General features: G+C 38.6%; 1 protein-coding gene across 1 annotated transcript in view; it reads right to left on the reverse strand.

Annotated features, from left to right (window-relative positions):
• LOC149787446 (furin-like protease kpc-1) overlaps positions 1–22,150 on the reverse strand; it is a 157,032-nt gene that overhangs the window by 45,333 nt on the left and 89,549 nt on the right. The window contains exons 7-9 of the mRNA XM_089978063.1: positions 9,548–9,720; positions 7,608–7,820; positions 5,058–5,170 (exon numbers count right to left, since the gene is read on the reverse strand). Of these exons, the coding sequence (XP_089834189.1) occupies positions 5,058–5,170; positions 7,608–7,820; positions 9,548–9,720 (499 nt within the window). The remainder of the gene's footprint in view (positions 1–5,057; positions 5,171–7,607; positions 7,821–9,547; positions 9,721–22,150) is intronic.

Consider the following 22,150-nt stretch of genomic DNA (forward strand, 5'->3'; position numbering starts at 1 on the left):
TGTTCGGTTATTTTATAATGATCAAAATATAATTACCTAATACTATTTATTCCTTGTCCTCCTATATCATAAGTGCTCTTGTTTATTACCTCGATGATTCTTTTATTAGCATAGAAAATGTCTGATGCAACATGATTTATATGCTGTATCATCGCAATAATTCTATGTTTTAAAACGTCATTAGGAAACTCCAAAACATAATCTTTAAATAACTGCGCTAACGTCTCGGATGCTTTTATGTTTTCGACTTTAATATTATTAGCGAGTTCTCTTATTGTATCTTCATAAACGATATTATTACGAGTTTCATTGGCTATGTCGTATAATGCTAATGGCGTCACTGGATATGTCTTCCCGTCTATGTTGATTTCGGTATGAGTTTTAGGACTCATGAAGTACCCACGGATAACCCTGTAAATACTGCGCATACTTCATGTATCTTCCGTATTGTGTAAAAAATTCATCTCGTTCTGGTGCTGGTGGTCCATGATATTCTGGTGAGACTTCAGGACAGATCTGATCGATGATTGATAAATATCTACAACGTAATCGGATGAATATATTTAAATCGCAGCTGATAATATCGGTTCATGAACTGTTACAACTATCATGGATTCTTCTCTAGTAAATTACTAAATGTTTTGCACCGCTGAACACAGACAGCCTGTACACGTCAGTGACTTCTGCGGTATGTTTTATAGTGTTATTTTGCTGTGACCATGTTGAGAATCCTGATGACACTTAGTATACTATGTTGGCAATCTGTTTGTGGGGAATTTCAATCAGATTAATTTTTTTAACGATATCAGGAATTCCACTTATAATATCTTTTAGTTTTTTCTAATCGCTTCAATATCTGATATAGCTGTTTTATTATCACCGAGTTTTACGTCAGCAAGCAACGGATTTCCAAAGAATTCCTCTGCGATTTCATTAAGTATTCTAAAAGTTCTACGATGATTTGTATAGGCATGCACGACTTTGTGAGGTGGTAATGTTGATTTTGAAATATTATAAAGAAAAGTAATTGCTTCACGGCCACATACTGGCGGATCGGTTAATGTTTGTGTCAGTAATGTTGAATACCAGACTGAAATTTTTTATTGTTTTTACGTAATTTAAAATTTGTTTTGGTGGAGCCAACCCGTACGAGTCAAAATAAATAATATTTAGTCGTTCTGGTAATTGATCGTGCATAAATCCACCTCTAAAATGCTTGATATTTAATCGCGCAGCAGCATCGAGTAAATCAAAGTTAGACATTGGACGGATCAACGAAGTGGTCTTGGAAGTCTCAGGCCAAGTCCGTATCGATCGGGAGTTCATGTTAATCTTAGACCGCTCCCTCTTTTTTATTCCTTTTCCTATAACGTTTCCGCTAACTTATGACCAGCCAATCCAACAGCACCAAGTGCAGCAGCTTTTGCTACAGCTGGAGCTGCAGCGGCTAACAACGCTGGTATAGCTGCGAGAAGTGGAAAAATACCGCCTGTTTTAGTCGAGTCTTTAATCGCACCAGCGCAAAGATTAAGTTTAAGGCCTCTTTTTGATTGCTTAGCGCTATTGAAATGTTCAAGTTGACGTTCGTTTAGTGATAATTTATTTTGACCACCTGCAGTTTGATCTCGCTTTAGACTTTAGAGGTATTTTCATTCCTTAGTTCTTTGCTGAACTTGATTTAAGATTTTTAATCTGACCAGGAGTCAGACTGACACTAACGTGATGGTATGACGTTATAAATATCGTGAGTGATTTAAGTACATATTTTCTACGGAGGCATCAACGACTCTCATTCGTCCACCTATAACTTCGAGTAACATTGCTATGTCGCTGAGTATAACAGCGATTGCTCTGTAACTAACACCAGCACCTGGATTTACGCGAGCTCAAAAACGAACATCAACAACAGACTGTCTACTTAAATCAAGATGTTCCAAAGAGAATAGATCGGGTTTCGATTTATAAAATCTATCTGTGATATCTGCAAACAAGTATCTATATTTTGATCACTTTCCATACATGTCATCAAACGATGATATGCATGTGCTACATGGTTATTTTCTAAAGTCAGTAATATATCTTCAGATGGTTCTTGATGTCAGTTTATTCTTAATGAAATCTCACTAACTCCAAGAAAATAAAATATCATATTACTTTGATTCTGTGAGTTTAATCGCTCAGAATTTAGAGAAGCAGTAAAAATATATCTCAGTGCAGAGACACCTTGCTTGGATGCTATATGCCATGTAAATAAACATTAATATTACTCTGAACACAATCCGTGCTTACTGTCAACCAGATAGTAATGATTTACCACTGTCAAATAACGCCATAATACCATTATTGACAAAACCGATACTGTTATCAACATCGTGATACAGAATCATCTGTTTTTATAACTTCACCCTCTACTTCAATAAAAGCCTCGGCGGGTAGAGGGTATCTGCTTGTATCTTGAACTTGTAATTCAATTCTTCCACACTGATTTTGTTGTCGTGCATCATAAGAATAAAACTGATAATCACTTACCTATTCATCCTTGAGGACTGGTGCGTCCATATTAAACGCTCGATCGGATATACACTTAAACATTTTTATCATATTTATTATCGTCTAAAACAGAGACGGCATCCTGAAATAAAACTTGTATTCATTCTTTTCTCTTTCTTCGGTATGGGTTTTCTGCTTCATCAGTCAACTTTAATAGATTTTGATTTGCAGCTTGATATATTACTTTACTAACATCTGCAGGCATAGCTTCAGTGCTGGGTAATTTCACAGGTGGCTGAAAATTTCGTCGTATTAATCGTGCTAATATGTCCTTGATTGCCGAGCATGGTTTACCGGCAACATTAACAATTGCGACAGGATTGTATTTCACGAGCAAGATCAATAGCCTTCATACCCTGTTGTTTTAGAAATGGTATTATTTTGGGAGCCGTCCCTTAAAAATAACAACCTTCAACACCATGGCCGAGTCCATCACCGTAAATCACTCTATAGGTTGGTGATCGCGAATTTATGACTCTGACCATGATCGGTCCACGTTGAGCTTTATGTATAATCATCTTTTTTGTTATTCATTTATCTAATCACTGTAGTAATCATCAGTAATTTCATCGATGAGAGATCGATAAATGTTACAATCCATAACACCACCGGTAAATAATCATTGACAAATATCAGATATTTTTATTAATTATTTCTGGAGAATTATTTCTTGCGCGTTTTCCTCCCATCTGAATTTCTAATCTATCTACGTCGGTAAGAACATTGCTAGTACAAACAATAAAACCACTTCCTCCTGACGTAGTCAGGGAAGGAAAACCACTTACAGTAGCGCCGGTATCATGTGTATCGCAAAATTCTTCTTCTGCAGGTGGACTTGTTAATACAAGAGACTCTCTTCTAACCCCGATCATTCACTCTTAGAGAAACTTTAACTTTACGAAGGAGATATATTTCTCTATTCCAAAGTTCAGGTTTTCGTTTTTCAACAAAATTAGGTTTTACGTATTTTTCTCTTTCTTCATAACTACTTGCAGCAACACTTATTGCTTTGTTCGATCACTTCAAATATGTTTGATAAATTCAGGACAAAATATATTTAAAAATCTCGATGACATTTTTGCTGGCGTTTGCAGCTGTTGTTGTCGCTCTATTTGTTGCTGCGGTGGAGGAAGCTGATACGAGGGCTCCTGCTCAGGAAGTTGCGGTGAAGGTTTTGACTCCCTTGATGATCTTGATAGTTCTTATCCCTGATTTTCCATCGTTATGAAATAATTTTCTGCTTGAGCAAGATAAATTTAATACAACGGATCATTCGTGCTTACTTCATCAATTCCTTGGTTTATACGAAAAACCCAATTAATCCATACCGTACGATTTAAACCCTTAACATATTTAGGTTTTTAAAATCTATGACTTTGATAAAAACGTCCAACGGCAAACTTACCTAATTTAAATACATCGTCACTTTTTTATTACTTGCATACCATCCTCAGTAAATGTATCCTTAATATTAACTCCTCTTTTCCCTTTTTGTTTTTTTTTTGTTTTTTCTTTCTCCTCGTCAGCATCGTCATCACCGGGACATGGATGAGCAGCAGGTTGTGCGGCAGATATCTTCGCGGGAAGAGCTCGTAAAATCGTTTTGTTTGTTTGGTTCTTCTCGCTATCTTTCCAGTTTGCTCAGCAGTTTGTCTTACTGGCTGAATAAGATTGTCAGTAGCTGTAGCAACTTTTTCAGTTATTTCTGTCACAGGTCTAAATAACCATTTTGTACTTTCTACGTATTGAACCTGAGATTTTTGACGTTCTTGTCATTTTTGTTTGACAGAATCACGAACAGGAATAAATTTCTATATTGCCTCTAGTCGCTCTCGAGCTAACCTAGCAGTGTAAGATTCTTTAGCTGGGGCCAAGATTGATATAATAATGATCTAATTATAGTAGCAGAGGAGGTGCCACCTAAATAAGACGTCCCGTGGTAAACGAGACGCGCATACTTAAAACAAATTACGGCGATAAAGTAACAAAAGAAACTAAACCAGTTAGAGAAACTCTCGGTAAGTTAGAGGCTTTGATTTGGTGTTACTGACCTTTTAATTTTCATTTTCGTAAGAACCTTTAATTTTTCAAAAATGACGTTCTAGCAAAAGGTCTGTTCACTTCCTATGCCGCTGATGCCAACACCCCGGACAATATATTTATCAGATACGATCTGGAACACATAAAACGCACTTACTCAGCAAAAGAGAAAATATTAAATTTACATGAGAAATCACATAAATTTCAAACCAGAACAAGTACTGTTAATATAATTAAATTCATAACAAGATTACTCGGCAATTTCCGTACATACCCTACTGACGGAAACTACCGAAGTACCGGTATAGCAAAAACAAGTATTCCGGTAATACCACGCACCTTTAGGTTTATGTGCTTGTATGTGCTTGTGTTTTTTGCACATGAATGTAGGTGTTTTCACCGTTACCACTGTATTTGTACTATTCATACTTTCAGTATATATGAATGTATGAGAATAAAAATCTTACTTCGCTTCTAATGTCAGTGCAAAAACGCCAGACGCTAATGCTGCAGACACCGATGATCCCCTGAATTTCCATGTGCAGTTGTCGTGTCTGGTTATCATGCTCTTAGCTGTGATCTTCCACAATGGTTGTAATGATAAGAAATCATGTTATAAAACACACTATAAAACACACCGCCTTGTTCAACAATAACTTAAAACATTTGTTTAAAACAAGCAATAATTATTTGCTAAGTTATTAATTTTCTGCAACATAGATATGCGAGACTTTCATATCAAATACAATGCCATATCAAACGAAATACAACATTGTCTAAATTATTGTATGTTACAGTGGTGTTATAACGTTGCATAACGAATGGCGGTGCGAGGAAGGGTTCGAGTTGACAGAGGGCAATGTTCTCTAGTGTGGCCCCTATTGTGCTTGCAAGGAACAGTTTCTATGTCAGTTGCCAATCCCCCACCTCCCCATCCCCCTAGGTTTTGTATAGACTAGCCCCAGTTACACGAAAGTGAAGGTGAAAGACTGCCAATTTCAGCTGCAGAAAAGAAGCTCCAAACTGTGCCACTTCCCCTGGCGCCCAGGGAAAATTGCCTACTCCCAACCCCCAACCCCCACCACCCTCGAGCCGTCACTACTCATGTCTGATTACTGCGAAAACGTATGGCCTTTTTATCTTCGTTTCTCGCTAACATCATGTAGAGCGTAAAGAAGATAGTGTACTGTGAAATGAATAGTCGATTTCAACGTTTGAGTATTGTAATTTCTTTTCTTTTCTCAACAAGAAAATTCATTTGATCTATCTGATATAATGTAACTAGTCCTAAAGTTTCCTCAGAATTCATGCTTCTGTTTCTTATTTATATTTTCCCCATTTTAGTTTATGTTGGAGTACCGTACGTTTGAATCAAGGGCGGAATAATGTTTCCTTCGTCTGCCACACTGAAGGCTACTAGAGCATCATTCCACAATATGATCGAAAGTATTATTATAAATACATTATTATTATTATTATTATTCGTAATTGAGGTTTTTTTTTCCTTGGATTCTTCTGTTAATCCAGTTTGTAGTTCTTCTCCTTCCTCTTATGGTACTTAGGACAGTACTGCACAAATTATGTTTATGCCAACTTTACATAGACTGTTAAAAGTTCTCTTTCTTGACAGAATCATCATGTGCTTTCTTATTTTATACCCTCTAATGTCAAACAAGCAACAAATGTTACGTGCAAGTCTGCGAAATCGTGTTTATTACAAGAGCCTTCAAATCCCACGCCCAACTACAAAAAAAGAAAAGAAAGGAAATTCGGACAAAAACGAAAATATATTCTTATGTTGTGTTCTTTTTGGGAGGTGTTGTGCATATGTATTTTGGGAACTGTTGTATAGGTATATTTTGGGGATGTTGTGTATATGTATTTTGGGGGCATGCTGTGTATATGCATTTTGGGGGATGTTGTGTATATGCATTTGGGGGATGCTGTGTATATATATTTTGGTAGATGTTGTGTATATGTATTTTGGGGGATGTTGTGTATATGCATTGGGGGATGCTGTGAATATGCATTTGGGGGATGTTGTGTTTATGTAGTTTGGGGTATGTGGTGTATGTACATTTTGATTGGGGATGTTGTGTATGTGCATGTTGGTTGGGGAGGTGTGTATGTGCATTTTGGTTGGAGATGCTGTGTATGTGCATTTTTGTTAGGGATGCTGTGTATATGTAGTTTGAGGGATGTTGTGTATGTGCATTTTGGTTGGGGATGTTGTATATGAGCATTTTGGTTGGGGATGCTGTGCATGTGCATTTTGGTTGGGGATGTTGTGTATATGCATTTTGGTTGGGGATGTTGTGCATGTGCAATTTGGTTGGGGATGCTGTGTATGTGCATTTTGGTTGGGGATGCTGTGTATGTGTATTTTGGTTGGGGAGGCTGTGTACGTGCATTTTGGTTTGGGAGGCTGTGTACATGCATTTTATTTTGGGAGACTGTGTATTTGCATTTTGGTTGGGGAGGCTGTGCATGCATATTTTCCTTGGGGAGGCTGTCTATGCACATTTTGGTGTGGGAGGCTGTGTATGTGCATTTTGGTATGGGAGGCTGTGAATGTGCATTTAGGTTGGGGAGGCTGTGTACATGCATTTTTGGGGGGGAGGCTGTGAACGTGCATTTTCGTTGGGGAGGCTGTGTACGTGCATTTTCGTTGGGGAGGCTGTGTACATGCATTTTCTTTGGGGAGGTTGTGTACGTACATTTTCTTTGGGGAGGCTGTGTACGTGCATTTTCCTTGGGGAGGCTGTGTACATGCATTTTTTTGGCAGGCTGTGTACGTGGATTTTGGTTGGGGAGGCTGTGTACGTGGATTTTGATTGGGGAGGCTGTGTACGTGCATTTTGGTTGGGGAGGCTGTGTACGTGCATTTTGGTGTGGGAGGCTGTGTACGTACATTTTGTTGTGGGAGGCTGTGTATGTGCATTTTCGTTGGGGAGTTAAACTTTCATTCATAAATTTGAATATGTGAGGATACTACTCATAATGATAATGGTACCTACCAATTTTGAGCAAAAGTCGTCTCCACCTTCCCCGAAGGTTGTTGCTAAGACGCACGGACAAAGTTCAGTATACGTAGCTTTATTTCCATCAAATCCAACACTTCCTATCGTTATGGTGTATATGCTTCTGGCGTATCCATTCCTGTTGCAGTGGGCGTCTGATCCGCCATTGCCCGATGGAAATACATAAATGGATCCTTTTCCTTTCCTACCCTGTGAAGGTTGTGAATGAAACTGGAATTAATGTTGAAGCTGTATCGTACTGACTGAAGCAACATTTTCCTATCCAAGATAACCCAATATAAATGACAGTCAATTAAATAATTTACTACAAATGGGATTTGCAAACAAAATACAGCCATCTATAAATATTTGTAGCAAAGAGGACAGTGGTATTAAATAGTTTAATTAAACTATTGAGCCAAAGTGCTATCAACCCTGCATTTTTGGCAACATTGTATTGTGTTATGATCAGCCAGTATGCTTTACAAAGGCTGTAGACATTTAGAGATTATAAAAGATGCTACAGAAAGGCTGTATAAATTATAAGAGATGAGTTACAAAGGCTGTAGAAATTATCAAGATGTGTTACAAAGGTTGCAGAAATTATAACAGATGTGCTACAAAGGCTGCAGAGATTTAGAGATAAAAAAATATGCAATAGAAAGGCTGTAGAAATTATATCAGATGTGTTACAAAGGCAGTAGAGATTTTGAGATTATGAAAGATGCTATAAGAAAGGCTGTATAAATTATAACAGATGTGCTACAAAGACTGTTGAGATTTAGAAATTATAAAAGATGCTACAAAAAGGCTGTAGAACTTATCACAGATGTGTTACAAAGGCTATAGTGATTTAGAGATTCTAAAAGATGCTACAGAAAGTCTGTAGAAATTATAACAGACGTGTTACAAAGGCTGTAGAGATTTAAAGATTATAAAAGATGCTACAGAAAGTCTGTATAAATTATAACAGATGTGTTACAAAGACTGTATAGATTTAGAGATGATAAAAGTTGCTACAGAAAGGCTGTATAAATTATACCATATGCTATTCATATACCGTAGAAATTATAACAGATACTATAAAAATGCTGTAAAAATATAACATATGCTAAACAAATGTTGTACAGATTGTAACAGACGCTATGCAAAGGCTGTAGAGGTTACAACAGATGCTACACAAAGGCTGTAGAGATTATAACAGATGATATACAAAGGCTGTAGAGGTTACAACAGATGCTATACAAAGGCTGTAGAGGTTATAACAGATGATATACAAAGGCTGTGGAAGTGACAACAGATGCTACACAAAGGCTGTAGAGGTTACAACATATGATATACAAAGGCTGTAGAGGTTACAACAGATGCTATACAAGGGCTGTAGACATTATAACAGATGGTAAACAAAGGATGCAGATGTTATACAGATGATATACAAAGGATGTAGATGTTACAACAGATGCTACGCAAAGGTGTTAGAGGCTATAACATTAAAAAAATAGCCCGATGCTATTAAAAATAAGCTTTGATTTTTCATTCTGAAAACAAAATACATAACATATTACAAAAATAAAGGGGCCCCGAGTGGATGAGTAGTCTAAAGCGTTCTTCGTTACGGATCACTGCCATCTCACCTCTGTCTGCGTGGGTTCGAGTCTCGGATTCAGCCAATGTGGGTATGTGAAAAAGCTTGCCAGTAGCTTCTCGTGGGTCGCTGGTTCTTTCCAGTGTTTTCCCGGGTTCTTCTTCCACCATTAATACTGGCCGCCATGTATGGCCTGTCGTGTGCTGGGGAGTGGCGTTAAACCCTACAACAACAACAAGAACAACAACGACAACAAGAACAAGAACAAGAACAACAACAAAAATGAACTTTGTCAATTCTTCTACTGGACTTTCTCTTTAATAACTTTACACTGGAGGCGTTTGAAAAATACCTGTTTAGCACCTTCAGTCAACGCCTTCTGTGCTGCACTTCCAAGACTTTCATATACTTCACTCTGATAACCAAAACTACTGGAATATATGTCGACTTCGTCTCTCTTGTAAGAGAGACCTCTACCAACTCCCGCATCAAATGCTTCTCCATGTATATTAAATAATCGGACGGCTGTAAGAAAATCCAAAATATATTCGTAATGGAGCTAAAAGAGGCATGATATTCTAAGAATAATAACAAGAATAATTAAATCAAATATTGACCTTTCACACTTTTCAGCCCTTTTATCATACTTTTGTGTAACATACTACTGTAAGTTCTGAAACTAATTAGCCAGTTAGGAAATAAAAAGCAAAGATTAAATTCTCCCCATAACTCTTAAAGAAAAGAAAAAATACAAATTCATCATAACAAACAACTAGTAGCTAAAACAATTTAAGTATAATACTGCAACAATAAGAAGAAAATTTGGTTTGGTGTTTTACGGCACAGCAACACATTAGGTTATTTAGTACCGAGGCAACTGGAGTAAAGTGCCTTGCCCAAGAACAGGCCACGATAACTGTCCCAGGCTGGTCCGAGGTTTGATCACGCTAACCACTGAACCACTGCGGCTCATCAAGAAGAAGAAGAAGAAGAGGTACCTTTTATTTCAAACTAGCATATTTTTGAGTGAGTGTATAAGTTGGATTTTTAACGTAGCTTTAACAATTTTTCAGTTACATCGCTACGATGTCTGCATTGTAGTTGTTTATAGTCATGCCTAGCACTGGGGCAGCATGTCGCAGACATGTAGCATGACGAGCAGCAGAGAGACTGGGCCCACCAACTATTTCGTCCAACAGGACCATCTATCGAAAACCTTTCTGATAGAAGTTCTTATTTCACAAAAATAACCCTTCTATCCAGAAACTATGATGACTAAATCCTCTTTTCTGGATAGAAGGGTTATTTCGACAAAGATAACTCACTATAAAAAATATTTCTTCACGTGGTGACGTCGACGACGAGGTTGGCGGCCCAGTCTCTCTGCTGCTAACGATGTAAAATATTTTAGGATTTCTGTTGTGAATTAAAAATTTAAGTTAACAATAATGGCCAACATTGGAGAATCACATTCTGCTAGACTAGCTCGAGAGCGACTAGAAGCAATAAAAACATTTCTTCCTGTCCGTGATAGTGTCAGAGAAAAATTACAAGCACGGCAGCAAGCACAAGTTGAATTTGCAACAGGTGTAGAAGAATTATTTAAACCCGTTACAACAGCTACTGAAAAGGCTGCGGTGGTCACCAAAGAAGCTTTATTGGGGGATGAAAAGGGTATTCTTCCAGTGCTAAAACAAACCTGCTGAGCGGACTGAAAAGATTGCTAGAAGAACCAAACAAACAAAAAAGATTTTACGAGATCCAACAGCTCAACCTCCATCCGTCGTCAAAGAAATACTTGAAGGTATTGGGCAAATTCGTACTGAACTCGCGTCCAAACCAATAAAGGAAAATACTGGACTGATTGCAAAATTTAGGGAGGGTTTTGCTGAAGATATTAAAAATACTCCAAGAGAAGAATTGCCCAGAAAAATATTAATTGGTATGTTTAATAAATCTAGTATCTTAAAACCCGGTTTTGAAAACGTGAATGATGATAATTTTATTAAATGGATATATCGTATATATATAAAAACAAAAAACAAGCCAGAGACGATGATTTAGAATACAGAGGTCTCCTTGAAGAAGTAAAAAGAGTTTATAACGAACAGGTAAAACAACTAGAATCCTCCCAGCAGAAACCTTCTTCATCTTTACAACAACAACGGCAGAGGATAATAGATACTGACCTAGTCCCGTTAAGTGAATATGAGGTTGCATCTGAACAAAGTCCACGTCGTCAAAAATACGAGCCAACTAGGTCGCCGATAATTGGTTTAACAACATCTCCTGAAAGTTTACCGCAAGATGTTTTAGCCCCAAGAATTGTAGAACAACAACCAAAAACCGGAACTGGTCTAGCTGTTTGTCCTGATAATGTTCTCAATGATGTATCACGGCTAGAAGTTCTCATCGGAGGAAAACGTGCTGGAAATAACTCACCAGAAATAATTAATGAAGCGGCTGATATCTGTCAGCGACTATTTCGCGGCGGCATCATGGATTCTCATATCTATCGAGAACTTATTGATGAGCTCATCGACGATTAGAGAAATAACTAATTAAATAAAATGATCATACATGACTCTCATCATATGACCCGACGAGAGAGAGTGGTAAATTCGCGATATCCTGTTTACAGTGCATATTATGGAGATGGACTTGGAAATGTTATTCAAGGATTGTTTACAAGAATAGCTCCAAAGGCGGGACCAATTGCAAAACAATTATCGTCAAAAGCTATTGATGTTATTAGAGATAAAGCTTCTGGTGTAATCGGTGATGCTGCCGGCAAAGTGTTCACGGCGATCAAGGACAGACTAGCACGATTAATACGCAGAAAGCCTCCGCCGGTAAAATTACCAAGCACTGCGGATATGCCTGCAAATGTTAGCAAAATAATAAATGAAACTGCGAATCAAAAATTAGCGTCACTGATACCTTCCAAAGAAATAGAAAAAAATATAGCTTCAAGTTTAGTAGCGGGAAGTGGTCTTCGTTTTAGATAATAATGTATTACAATAAGATGTCTCAACGCATATCCAACGTAGCACTTGATATGGTTAAACCAGTCAGAAAGGATGAATCCTTGCGCGATCATCAATTTTATTCTTTTGATGCAAAAATACCTAACGCGCCGGGGAGAATTGAGTTTCAAATTCATGATACAAGTAGATATTTTCTGCCTTGTGAGGCTTTTATTGAAGTCACAGGTAGAATCTTAAAAGCGGATGGTACTGGATACGTAATAGGCGATCGTGTTGGTTTTGTTAATAATGGTGTGATGGCGTTATTTAGCAAAGCCACATACTCGATTGATGGAAAAGATATTGAGTCGTGTTTGGATAATGTTGATGTTGCCACGACAATACTTGGTCTTGCAAGATATTCTGATGATTACACAAGATCAGCTGGTCCAACAATGATGTTTGTAAAGGACACATCTGATCATCCCGAAAATAGAAATGTAAATATGAACTTGGCCGGGGATGCAGTTGCATCCATGAACGAAAATTTCAACTTGGGTTTTGCCGCGCGTCGAGCAATGCTGAACGGCGACGAAGAGTTTTCCTGTGCTATTCCACTATCTCATATTTTTGGATTTTGTAGAAGTGTCCGAAAGGTTATATTTGGTGCCAAACACACAGTAACGCTTGTCAGAAAAAACTCTGATAATGATGCAATATGGCGAGCTGCTGGAGTTGATCCTGGTCAAGTAGTGTTAAGAAAACTATCTCTGTGGATGCCAACAATGACTCCATCAATCGCTGAAGAACAAAAATTACTTTCTTTTATGGATCAAGGTGGAAAATCGTTGTTATCATGGTTAGCAATGACAACAGATAGTAATTCTATCAACGCTCCTGGACCGTTTACGTGGCAATTGGGATCACAACAGGGAATATCAGCAGCGCGACATATATTTATCGCGTTTCAGGTAAATTCTAGAATAAATAACCAGGAAGCAAGTCCAATGATATTTGACACACTTGGAGTTACTGAAGTTTCATTAAGAATAAACGGACATCAAGAACCCGCTGAGGATATCGAACTAAGTTTTGAACGAAATGATGTTGCACGGGCATATTATCAATTGATGTCTTATGATGGGCGTGATCAAAACGTTGACACTGGGCTGCAGATATCCCAGCGTGATTTTACAACGTTGTATCCGATCTATTACTTTTCGTTGGAACATTTGGATTTATTCAGAAAATCTGTCGTTGATATAGTTATTCGGGCTCGCCTGGATCGAGTACCAGCTGCGGTAGTTGGTCCACCAGCAGTTCCTGGAGGTGTTAGAGCAATCGCGGTCATACTTTCCGATAAAGCAATGTTACTTGAAGGTGCTGGCGGTCGAATGAGAGTCATTGATGCACCAGTGGAAAACTTGTAACATTGTTTTAACAATGCAATTAGATCAACATCGTATTAAATAAAATGTCATACAGTCATGTTAATGTCACACTGACTCCTGGTCAGGTGAAGGAATTACAATCGAAGAACGCGAGCACATGTGGGACATCAATAACACTAAAACACGATCAGCTAGCGGGCGGTCCAAACAAACTGTCATTGACTAAAACCCAACAAAAACATTTCAATAAAGAAAAACAAGCAACGACTGGAGTTCGACTTGATCTCTCTCCAGCCGCGGTCAAAGATATGGTCAAAAAAACCGGCGGAATACTTCCATTTCTTCCAATACTTTCCGCAGCACTAGCACCAGCAGCAGCCGCAGCAGCAAAGGCAGCCGCGTTAGGAGCTGTTGGAACCGCAGCTGGAATGGCACTAAAGAAAGCCACCGGGAAAGGATACAAAAAAAAGGGATCCGGTCTAAGACTTCCAGGAACTCCGGCGTCATGGTACCCAAAAAAGTTCTAAGTGTTTTGAAAAACGCTAGCGTTTTTACACCGATGTCCAATTTTGATTTGCTTGATGCTGTTAAACAATTACGTATAAAGAATTTCAGAGGTGTATTTATGCGAGATGAATTACCAGCACGACCGAATAGCACAGAAACCGGTATTATTAATCTCGACAACAAGGAAGGTCCTGGAACTCACTGGGTTGCTTACGCGATCGATCCACGTGGAATTATCTATTTTGACTCGTACGGGCTAGCACCGCCAGTTGAGTTTTTCAGGTACGTCCAAAGATTTTCCAACATTCCAGTTTGGCAGTCAACGTTACCAACACAAACACTGATTGATCCTCCGATATGTGGTCGTGAAGTATTAAATGTTCTTGATGCGATCTCGAAATCAGCGAGTCCTCCTCACAAAGTCGTGCATGAATACACCACAGATGTGATTTCCAAATTTAAACAACCCCATAACTAATAATGGTTGATATTTACGGAAGATCACGCAGAACAAAGGAAGAAGAAAAAGATATTGATTTATCAGCGTATGCGACCAAAGATGAAATTGATGATCTTTTAAATCTGACCGGGATAGATCCAGATGAGGTTGTTATTTTTCAGGACAGGCACGGCAAACTAAAAACCAGTAACATTAAGTGGAATGATATAATTCGCAGGGTTATTGGAGCTACCACGGACAACATCGTTGTATTCACTGACAGCGGCAGAATCAGAGATTCGTTGATATCAATCGCGGCGCTTCGAGATGATGCACAGAAGGCTGCAGAAAGACGTGTAGCAAAGGCCGGTGATACAATGACAGGTGAACTCAGCATGAACGGTAACAAAATAACTGTGTTAAAAGATCCGGAAGGTCCCGAAGATGCCACCAACAAAAAATATGTAGACACCATTGACGGTAAACTAGCCACGTTGCGGGCAGAGTATGATGTTCACGCGGGCTCGTTTACAAGACTTCGAAGAAACTTCGCAAAAGCTGATGAGTCCATTGATAAGTTCTTTGGGGTTCCTCCAGTCATCGACATAAAACTTTCTGAAATCAAGACCGACATTGACACGATCAAACAAACACAGCAAAACATCGTAGCGGGGATTCCTGAGATCGTTAACAAAACCAGTTTGATTAAAGTCCCCACTGGAGTTACCCCCGGGCATATCACCAACATCGTATTCACGGTATCATCGGGATTCGCAACATGGTCCCGACAAAATAATACTATCAAATACACAGCAACAGCCACTGGCGTGTACAGGTTGTCTGTGTTTTCCGCCGCTAAATTTGAAATCTTCACAACATATCCCTGGAGACATTCCACCGACAGGTTTTCCGGGGTTGTAACTGTAATACTAAACAGCGGAACCGAAGAAATATTTATACTGGAAGCCGCAGACAAGAAATTAACCGCAACATCTTACTGGTGGTGTTTGGAATTCGTCGCAGAAACACCTCAGTTGGTTACCCTGTGATTTAGTCACAACGTAAATAATAATAAAAATGAAATCAGCATCAACGACAACATTAGACGCTCAGCAATACCGGTATGATCAGGTACGCGAATGGCAGTCAACGTTGAAGAGCGCCATTGACAAATGCGTAACAAAAATAAAAAAATACAAACGGCGTGTAACCGTGCTAGACACAATAGTGTATTCGGTATCCGCGGTAGTTGCATCCACGGGTGTGCTATTGTCTGCGTTAACTCCGGTAACGACCGCAATCGCGATTACAATCACAATTTCAGCATCAACGACGATCGCAGGAGTTGCTAATATAATTGCAAAAAAAATATCCTCGTGCACGATAACAAAATTACGCGAGTATGAGCGGCTAAACAGCGCGGCCAACAGCGCCTACTCGAAATTGTCCTCGTTGATATCATCCAGCCTTGACGATACAACAATATCAGATTCCGAATTCACGTTGATGTCTGGCATATACAACGATTACGAGCGTGCAAAGAATTTTAATTTGAAAACGATGAAGATAAATAATGACGGAGATACTTCAAGAGATAGCCGCAAATACAACTCCGGTAAGGACCACAATGATATCAATATCTTCGACGCAACCAGAATTTAATGTTAATTTTCCAACTGCAATTCCAGTTACCGAAATAGCGCTGGCACAATTACGAGTATATCACAGTTGGCCCAATATCAGGTCGACATCATTTCACGGACAGTTGCCAGATAATTCATTTGTATTTTCATATCAGAATAAACCTGACGGCACACCAGACTGGAATACTATTACACTTCCCACTGGGAGTTATCAGATAGAAGAAATCAACAAAGAAATACAGCGTCAAATAAAACGTATCACCGGAAAAGAATCAAAAATCAATATATCAGCACACGAGCCAACGTTGTCCACGATCATCGAAATCTCAACACCGGGTTACCACGTAGACATTTATAACGGTTCAATCAGAACAGTATTAGGATGGCCTGAAAATCCACCACCGACACCACCAACACCAACGAAGTCTGATTACGTAACTGACGCGCAGTCATATCATGGAATTACACCGTCATACAAAAAACAACTGGATGATCTAAAAGGAGCAAAGTTGTTTAGCTGGATTCCACATGAAGACGGCCGCGATATTGATTGAAGTTTTTTACAGATAGGGATTGGGGGGGGGGGATAGGGGGGCTAGAATTCGTCTAAGCGAAATTACTGAATATTTTAAAATTGTTAATGTGTTGCACCGAGCACAACTAGCGCATCTACGGTACCGATTCCAAGAACATCTTTCCGATGTAACAGGTTCACGTGAAGAAATTATTAAACGAATTGAGATATTAAATCAGATTGCCGCGGATATGGAATATTATAACCAGCGAATGATTCAAACAGTAATTGGCAGTGAACCCAGCGATAAACAAAAATTTCTGAATAAGTACTCGCTGACCGAAGCTGAACTACCGAATTTTAAATTACCAGGATACGTCCCCCCGGCCACGCTACGAAAACACGTCACTGATATCGTCGATGAATACTTCCCGGATATTCTTGACCAGTACAAGCGAATATTGCCACCGCCAACTATCTTAACACACAATAATTCCACAGCGAGCGATGGCCGGCATATTTCTTCGGGAATCGTAAATATCACTGATGTCGTCGCGGTCAATCTTGTATGTGACGCAATTGATGGCAGCTACAACATAGACACAACAATATCAAATCAAGCCCAGCAAGGGTTTATACTATACTCATTTACTCCTAAAGAACCACCTGGAATTTTGATTGTGCAAGAGCCAATCAATCCTGTATTTCTGCGGTGTCATAACCCGATGCTGACAAGAATAAATTTTAAAGTCACTGACCAGCAGGGTAGACTTTTGGACCTACGTGGCGAGACTGTTAGTATTAATTTGCTGGTAAAATCCTAAAAGGATTTTCAATGGAAATTCAGGGAATTTTAGAAACGATTTTAAGACTTTCAATTAATAATATCATATCATAATAATGTCCAAAAAATCTTCGAATTACCAGAAGTATGATGATGATGACGATGATGAAAATCTCTCTGACAGTTCTGACGCTAGCGTAACAACACAAGGTGTTTGTGAATCACTAAGTGATTTTGACAGTGATTTTGTTGTCAGTGATGAAGATGTCTCTGACAGTGATTTTATTGACAGTGACAACGACGACGATGATAGCACTGTGGGAAGCGCTAGAGACATCACCATCAATGACAGCACTGTCGTAATAAATTATATTAAATGATAGCGAAAATAATAGTATGTATCAGCACGTGAAATGTTCCATCGTTGACAAAAGCGCGCTTGAAGAATTCATCCGAAAAATATTTACCGGAAATCATTTACCGGGTTATGTTAAAATAATCATCGATAAGTACGGCAATGGTGATTTTTTACTGACAGATTTTCAGCTGAAGCAATTCCGCGAAAACAATATCACGATGATTACTTGTGACGCAGACCAAATCCTCAACGTTGTTCACTCTTGCATTTCACGGGATCATCTTGATAAGATACTGCAGTAGAAATGTCGAAGACATTTCCATCCTTTGAAAATATTTTACTTTATATATATATTTTTTACCACTGACAATTTCGCTGATTTTCATGGGGTATTTTGCTATGAAAACCAACAAAACAGTCCAGCGTCGTAGATTCATAACGGTATTTGCTAGTAAAAATCAAAGAAATTGTCCATTTTCCTCGATTTGATAGAGGTATTGCTATGAAAACCAACGAAATCGGACAGTTGCATAATTTACACAGTAAAAAAAAATATTACTTTTTTTTACTTTCGATTTCACTTCCAAGTACTTGACTTCGTCAAGGAAATTAAGGTGAGGTATTTACTTCCACTTGACTTCGTCAAGGTGAATGACTTCGTCATCCGTGACGAAGCTATCATTGCTTTCTAAATTCTCTGGATTTTCAGCGGACATACAATGCTTTAATTTTCTGACCCGATTGTTAATTATCTTCTTTGTTTCATACTCAGCTGCCAGTGCCAGCCTGATCTTTTCGATTGCACGAGACAGTGGAACAAATTCATTTATTTGTGTCTCCGCTACGCTGGCCAGCGATTTATACAAATTATTTTGAATCATCTTTATGAATCGATATTGAGCAGGAAGAATATAACGCCCTGCGCATTTAGCTTCGTATAATGATTCAAAATCTCACAGAATAGTTTCAACATTTAGTAATATATTAAATCCTTGTTTTTCTAATTTTTTAATAGCATCAATCACATTATTGATATTTTTTTGATTCATATTTATATATATTTTTATATCTTTAAATATTTAAATATTTAAAATAAAAAAACATCACATCTCCTTTGAGTCTCTAGCTTATCATATGATAGGCTACCAAACTCAGGAGGGGGCGGAAACACTACCCCCGATTGAGCTCCTAAACTGCCAAATAACAGTCTAGAAAGCCCAGAGGGTGTGTTTGCGAAACGACGAGACATTCCCCATTTGTGAACCTCCTAGCTTACCATTTGATATGCTAGCAAGGCTCATATGGGGACAACACATAACATGTAGTATTTACATCTGTAAAGCTTCTAAATTGCCACCGCATTTTAGCAAGCTTACAACAGTAGTATAACTTATCTTAAGACGGCACAAACATGTAGTATTTACAGTAGAAGCATATTTACAGCAGTTGTTATTTACAATTGTATATATAACTTATCCTAGGACGGTACAAACATATAACTTAATTCTAACTTATCCTAAGACGGCACAAACACATAACTTATCCTAGGACGGTACACAGACAGATGCGGGGTTATAATTCTACATCCAACAAGTTGCACACCCACCCCTGAAATCAACCCTGTTTGGGGGTAAAAAGGTTACCCCGAAACGGGGCGATAACGGAGAAAGTTGTGCAACTTCGTAGGGTTTCGAAACCCCAATATGATATCAGGACGATATTGTATATAAACTGACTGATACCCGAAAGTTCAGAAATAGCTCAGCGTGATTTGTTTAAAACGTATTTTCTTAAATATTATCGTGTGGAAACTACAGATGAACCATAAACCCGAACAAGTGTAATAAAATAGCGATATTGTCTGTGAAAAAAGAGATAAATACAAGTTTGCTTGATAAAATCAAAGGGATAAAATCATTCTTGCGCTGTCACCTTGACGCTGTCAAGGGGAAATAAAGGGAAGTTATTTACTTCCTTGTGCAGAAAATCGTCTGCTGTTACCTGTAAAGTGTTATAGCGCGATGGTAACAACGGGGGAATAATTGTATCATTGACTTTTCACGCAGTCGCTGCAGACTTATCTACATAATAAAATATGATCCAGCTATCAAACTTACTTGAAAAAGTTGATTTGATAACATTTTCTGCGACACGTTGAACCGAACGCGATCCAATACCAAAATACTTCGCAGCTAAGCTCATTGAGCGAAATATATTTTCTTTATTAGTATTTTTGTTGAGAGATCTTACAGTTCTGGGGATTTTTGCAAATTTACCAGTGCCACTTCGTGCAGAATTCTCGCTCTGAGTAATGGCTTGCAAATTCCGAAGAGAGTTATTAAGTTTATTATTATCTTTGTGATCAATTACAAGACCTTTTTTGATCTCACCGTTAAATACCTCAAACACAAACTTGTGAATATGATAGTTTTTACCCCCAGAAACCTTAAATTGGAGATAACCAGCATTATTAACAACACCAACTGGTTTTTTCAACCTGCAGTGTCTCACTATTCCCTGTCGTGATGCTTCATAATTTTTAATGGTTGGATGTCGAACAAATTCTTGATTCATTTATATAATAATAGATTTGTCTAATTTATAATTTGTCTGAAAACCTAGTTATATAATCACTTTCGGATATTAGCGCGTCTCCGTTATTTTTTTTATTGTAACATCGCTTGAGTTCACGGTATCGTTTCCCCCCACACCCCGCACATAATTGTGTTTTACCCCTGACACCAATGCCACATCGCAGGCAACGAATAGGTCCTGTGCTTCCTCGTTTGATGCTCTGTATATGTTCACCGCAGAATTCTTTCCTGCAGGGCTTACCACAGACTGTTACGGATCCAACTTTTAACCATTTGCAGTTGTTCATTGTATATATAATATTTTCTTATTTAAATATTTGTCTTAAATATAATAATGGAGGAGTTTTCGAAATTATCCGCAGTTGGCGCTGGGAGATTCGATCTTGACAGGCTAAACCAGGATCCACGACGACGGCATCTAACTGATCTGTTTAATATTATCAACGAGGGTAAAAAAGAATTTCGCGACGACGGCGCATCTCATGCATGGTCGACATTTAAAATTATCCGCGACGTTGACGATGTCAGTGATGAGGACATCATCGATGCTACAATGACTGATGCCCGAGCAAAAACAATTATTGATTATATTAATTTTCATCAACGTGAAAAGAAATACTTTTTCAGAATAAAATTTATCGTCAACGCTGAAGACGATACGTGGATTATCCGTGACAAACTCGACCCTGTTCTTGCTAACGGAAAGACAATTCTGTTAAGCAGCAATTCCAAACCAGGAATGCTGACCGGGATTGATATACCATATTACGCTCGATCGTATCCTGTAACCGCAGTCATTTATGGAATATATCCTGTAAAAAAACCAAAAATTGATAAACTCGCTCCGATGCGATTTTCAACGCTGAATTGTGTAGCCGAGCGAGTAATGGAACATTTTAAAAACGCAAAACGAGGAAACGGTTTAACCGATCTGCGACGTAAAAAAATAACATCATGGGGTGAATCGGTTAAAGATACCGGGGCAACAATAAATGATGTTGCTGCGCTATCAAGTAAATTAAAATGCTCAGTAACAGTAAAAACACTAACCGGAGAGATATTATATAATTCGAAGCATTATAAAAAGTCAGGAACACCGATTGAAATTATTGATCATAATTCGCACGCGTGGACTGATGCGGTTACAATATTTCCACGAGACCGTGTTGTCAAGTTTTATCGCAGAAACATATACGAGGTTATTTATGCGCTGAGTAAAACCGACCCTGTGTCGGTGTGGTTATTTAGGAGCTCTGAAGATTCCGAAATGATCAATTTGTGAGACCCAACGGAGAATTATACAGAACAGAATCGTTGCAACAACAAATGAAAAAACTCGCAAAAACGTATATGAGAAATGCTAGCGGTGAGCAGTTATTGGTTAATTGTTTTACAGTTCCAAGTGTTGCCGCTCACGCCGCCAGAGAAAGAAATTCGTGAAGACTAACCCGAAGTCAGTTTCTTTCGGATATACAATTAAGTTGTGTCGAGTATGGTCATGGCGGGTTGTGGAATACCCGATATGACTACCGGGATATGATTTCCGTGGATATGATTGCCTGCTACCCAGGAAGCTTTCTCGGGAACGGCGACTGCCGCGAATACTTTGCACGATTCGGACACCCCACGAACTCGATGACACGAGTCGCCGTAAACGGCGTTTTACCCGACGCTGACCTGACAGGATTTACTCGTGTGACTTCGTTTGAATTTGCTACGGGGCTTCATCCGATTTGTTATATTTGGTTTGGCAGACACT

Source organism: Sinohyriopsis cumingii, chromosome 12 (genome assembly GCF_028554795.1).
Source record: "Sinohyriopsis cumingii isolate HCF-2022 chromosome 12, ASM2855479v2, whole genome shotgun sequence".
In the NCBI taxonomy this organism is placed as follows: domain Eukaryota; kingdom Metazoa; phylum Mollusca; class Bivalvia; order Unionida; family Unionidae; genus Sinohyriopsis; species Sinohyriopsis cumingii.